Genomic DNA, 5,275 nt, shown 5'->3' on the forward strand with positions numbered 1-5,275 from the left:
GTAATTAAAATATTTTGAAATTTAAAACTAATTTAGAATGTGGGTTATAGTTTGTTGCAATTAACTATTTAAATATTAATATATTAAACATAATTTTATCATTTAATTTAAATTCGGATTAAGCCCAACCAGTTCTAATCCCATACCAACCCAGATCAGGCTGGGTTGATGGCGCCTGACAGGCAACTGGTCTAGTCCCACTCCATGCACAGGACTTACATCAACGCTGCAGTAGTGTGAAACATTTATGCTTTTTCGTCACGAGAAGAGAAGTTCCCTCCCATTGAGACAAAATCCAAAACAGTCCAATTTACTTCTAGATGATTAATGCTTTCAAAAACAATATAAATATACCCTCTAAATAAAAAGACCTCAGATAGAATACGGAAGTATGTGCTGAATATACAAAAACAACAAAGCATGGCAAAATCTGGGTTTTATACCCTCACTTGAATCTCGAAAACAAGGGCATTGGAGCAGAGTGTCCTACGCTTTATCAGCTTCATTCTTCGTCGCTCAACTCATGATTAGCTAATTCAGACAAATGACTTTTTGATTCCCGTCATCGGAGGGCATTAATAAAGGCCATCAATGAATCTACATCTCTCTTCTCCGATGCATACTTTATGGGCTTAGACGAGTGTTTGGGGAAGAAAAGTATAGTTGGGAAGCTTCCCAACTGCAACTCTGTTTTTGCATACTCCTTTTGTTCACCATCAGCTCTGAATTTAGCTACCTTCACCCCGGAACCTGCCAGCTTCTCCGCCAGTTCAACATAAGATTCTTCCATTGCCTGTTCAAAATTCATACAGTCGTCCATCAGATTAAAGCCAAACAACCAACATTTTTTTCAATTAAAATTCTGCATAGTTTGAAACAGGGTTTACCTGGCAAAAATGGCACCATGGGGCATAGAGCACAACAAGCCACGGCTCTTTCCGGTTCTCCAATCTCGCCAAATTCTCAATTCCAGTCCTGCTTAATGTGACCAAGCTCTGGCTATTGAAAATATCACTTTGAGTGGCAGTACCATTGGCATGGGAAGCCCCATTTCCGTTGCCATTAAGTTGGGCTGCACTGTCTTGTTTCAAATTTCCTTTATGTAAACCACACTCCTTGGCCTTAGCATCCTCCCACCACCACCTTCCTTCCCTCTCATGTTGGCCCGGTAGAACTGGCCTAGTGCACGGCTCGCAGCCAATAGACACATATCCTTGGGAATGCAAAGTATTGACAGGCACATTCATCGCCCGAAGAAAATTCCACATGTCTTTACCATCAACATTGGCGACTGGGTTCCACTTCACTAAGCTACCAATCCCACCATCCAATCCTTCAAAAACAGGATCCACTTGAACAACAGGAACCTCCGATCTAGTCCCTGGAGATTGATCTTTCCTCTGACCGGTAATCCAAGCATGTAACCCTTTGAGTGCTCTCCTCAATGGCCTCACTTTCCTAACCCGGCAACACTCTTGGTGCCCATCCTCGTAAAATGAAAATAACCCTTTGCTCCTCACTAATGCCTGAACTTCAACAGCATCTGGAAACATGTATTCCATACGGATTCCATAATGTTTCTCAACCTCATTAAAGAATCGATACGTTTCTGGATTCAGTCTTCCAGTATCAAGGCTGAACACTCTAAATGGTCTACCAGTCAATTTCGCATACTCAATCAAAGCAACATCCTCCGCTCCACTGCACAAATTCAAAACATAACAAAAATTCCCATTTTCAATTAACACTCAAATTTGCCATTAAAAGAAATGATCTAGTAATTTTTAAACTAACAGTTGAACTAACACATTCACCATTTTAGATCTTGCAGACAGGGAGAATATTCCATGAGATGCTTTGGCTTTCAAATTATTAACTTCTATTACAAATAGTACTAAACGCTAAGCAATTTTTGAGCTAAGGGCTACCTGAAAGCGATGGCAATGTCGTTTCCAAATTTCTCTAAAGCCTTATCCATAATTTCAAGTGAAGAAGCGTTGTCAAGTTCTTTAGCCAATTGCTCGAAATCCTCCGCCTCTATTTTTTCCGATATTTCTGTTGAATCAACAAATAATTAAGCCCCGTTAAACCCTTTTTAAACCATCAAATTTAAAAGATAAGTTCTTTTTTGAAGATTTACCTGGAGCAGCGATGGTTGCTGCTAAAGGAACGATGGAATCATTACGCTTTGGCTCCGCATTTACGGGCTTCACTGCGCAACGTCTTCGAGACAGATTCACCGTTGCATGACGATCTGCAAACCGGACTGAACCAATTTGTGGAACTGCATACACCAAATTTAAAAAAAGAAATCAATAAACTTAATTAACCCAAAAAAGACGAAATTTTCAAAGGAAAAAGAAAAAGAAAAATAACGGAAAATACAAGTACCTTTGGGATCAGGAGAGGCACTTGAACGAGGAAAGCTAGAACCAGAAATCGCAGTTGAAGAAGACGATGAAGTAACAGCAAACGCCATTCTCAAACCCAAAAAAAAAAGAAAAAGAAAAAAAAGGTAATCTTTGTTTTCCCAAAAAATAAAGAATCCGTCTTTGTTTTTGATGTGTTTAGCGAAAGGCTTAAATAATAGCTTGATAAACTGGTTCATTGAACCTGGACGTAATTTCGGATATCCTTCGTTGGCTTACGTGGGTGATTTTGATTGGATGGAGGTTAATGTATCCCTCATTGCTTCCATCATCACGCAATAGAGAACTTCCAACTTTCTTAGATTTTTCCCTTCCTTTAATTTTTATTTATTCTTTTTTCTGGTCCTTCTTTAGGGTCTAATTTATAGAGGTCCTATATTATGCCTTTTTGGCATATTTAGTCCTTCTATCATAATTTGATATTTTCAGTTCCACTGCTTTAGAAATGTGTATTTTCAGTGTTGGGAGTTGGGATCAATTTTTTATTATTTTTTGAAACATTATTTAGATTAGCATTTTTATACCATTGGACAAATATTATATATTTTTCTACATTTTTCTTTTTCTTTTTATTTTGTAAGGGGAAAGGGGAGGGGTGTTTAGGGATTTAACCCAAAACTTCATTTTAACAAAATTCCCTTGCCATTACACCACAGAGTTTGTTGACTTCTTTTGTTCTATTTTTTTTCAACGATTTGTCAAACAGTACAAAAATGTCATTATATGTCTAATAAAAATAAGTAATGTTAAATTATTTGAAGGGATTAATAGAAACTAAAGTTAAAATTAGGATAAAAATGCACATTTATAAAAGTAAAAGGACTATAAATGGTTAATTTATAGTAGAGGGACTAAATCCATAAAAAATACATTGTACAGGGACCCTCTATAGCATTTAACCTTCTTTAAATAATTTTTTAGCTTACATAAAAATAATTATTATTTTGAGAGATTAAGAAGTGGTTTAAATTATGCAAAATTTGCTGACCTCTTATCAAGGTGGTCCAACCCTATAAACAAATGGTCCTGTTTTGTTTTTTCCCCCAGTCAATAATAACCTTTTTCGTTTTCTATAAATAAATTGTTCAATTTAAGTGATAGTACATAATTAAAGTTGTTTTTTAATGGTGTTATTATAAATTTAGTCCCTAATATTTGATCTCTTTTGTCACTTTGACCTTGATTCATTTTCTGGATTATTTTAGTCCTAAACCTTGAAAAAGTACTCAAATTGTTTTCTAATTGAAAGTTGACTAAATTGTTAGAATTTTAATAGAATTAATATGACTGACCGGTGATAGTTCACAATTACTTCATTGCTAATATGCATAAATTTGTATGAACTTTTAAATATTTTTACGTATTCTTTTGAGCTTTTATGAAATACATATAGATTGTTACTCAAATTATTATGCTGATTTCATTAAAATTTTATCAGTTTAGTTAACTTTTTCATAAAAAAAAAAAGTAATTTGATTATTTTTAAAGTTAGGATCAAAATGATAAAAATAGAGTTAAAATAACAAAATAATAAATATTAGGGACTAAATTTATTATTATACCTCTTTATTTAAAATAAGAGACTTTGAAAGTAACCCGTGAAAAGCTCATATATGGTCAAATTAGTATCAATAAAAAATAAATATTGAAATTTCAATTACGTTAAAATACTATATGGTTGTTTGGTGGTCCATTTAATAGAAACAAATAATTTTTCCATATATAATTAAATAATCTATCATACATATATGTTTATAGAATTTTATTTCGAAGTACATTCAAGGTAATATAATAAGATTTTATTTATCATGTTATTATATAAAATAACAATAATTCATTGAAAATAATAAATTTTTATTATAATTTTAGTATCATAGCTAATATATTTTTAAGTGCTGTAAAAATATTTAATTTTTTTCGATAGCTTATTTTTATTAAAACCTTTTCTTAATTAATCAAATATTAGAAAAAATAAAATTTTAAAATTTTAATTGATAATTAAAGCAAAAACATATATTAGCAGGTCCTCTACTGAAACAACCAACTATTAATAATTAATAATCAAACATTACTGGTTTTTGTATTTATTTGATCATTCCTTAATCTCCTGGATTATCCAACTATTAACAGGTCCTTTGCTGAAGCTTAATATCGAGCCATGGTTTAGCTACTCGCGAACTTACTTGGTTAGCTGCTCTTTTATCTGATTTTCGGTTCCGGTTCCTCATGTTGCTCTTTATTGTGCTAACCATGCTACCATTCACATTACTACCCATCCTATTTTTCATGAACGCACAAAATACAGAGAAATCGATTATCATTTTGTTTGAGAGAAAATCTAAGTCGGTTCATTAAGGGGTAGATACTGACCACGAGTTTTAAGGCTGCTATATACTCAGGGCGAGGATCAAACCCTCGACACTAGTTAAGGTAGGAAAGATCCTTATCATCTAACTTAACTCTCGCAATTTATTATTCAGTATTGTTTTGAAATGGAATGAAAAATCATTTATTCTAAAGTCTAATAGGGGCTTAAATTGCATTTTGCTCCCTCTATTTAAAAACAGATATGTTAGAGTTGTGTGACTCGAATATTGTTAGAGTTGTATGACTTAAATTCTAAGAGATTGCTTGCAAATCAAGTTAAACAAAATATATTTTCTTTCTAGAAGATTTAGTATTTATTAGTATAATATATTTAACATTTATTAGCACGATATATTTGACATTGATTAGAATTAGGTTCTTTCAACCTATAAATAGATGTAGTCGAAACTCATCTTGTATCATTCGAATTTGACATTAGTGAATTTTATTCTCCTCTGCCCATGGTTTTTTCCCGAAAG

General features: G+C 33.0%; 1 protein-coding gene across 1 annotated transcript; it reads right to left on the reverse strand.

The window, feature by feature from the left end:
* Positions 1-283: 283 nt before the first annotated feature.
* LOC108486674 (5'-adenylylsulfate reductase 3, chloroplastic) lies at positions 284-2,584 on the reverse strand. Its single transcript, XM_017790844.2, has 5 exons — positions 2,392-2,584; positions 2,141-2,284; positions 1,929-2,055; positions 888-1,701; positions 284-793 (listed from the first exon to the last, which is right to left on the reverse strand). The coding sequence occupies exons 1-5, from the start codon at positions 2,477-2,479 to the stop codon at positions 563-565; spliced, it is 1,404 nt and encodes a 467-aa protein (XP_017646333.1). The 5' UTR covers positions 2,480-2,584; the 3' UTR covers positions 284-562.
* Between the last annotated feature and the right edge of the window lie 2,691 nt (positions 2,585-5,275).

The sequence above is a fragment of the Gossypium arboreum genome, chromosome 6, assembly GCF_025698485.1.
Source record: "Gossypium arboreum isolate Shixiya-1 chromosome 6, ASM2569848v2, whole genome shotgun sequence".
NCBI classification, from domain to species: Eukaryota; Viridiplantae; Streptophyta; class Magnoliopsida; order Malvales; family Malvaceae; genus Gossypium; species Gossypium arboreum.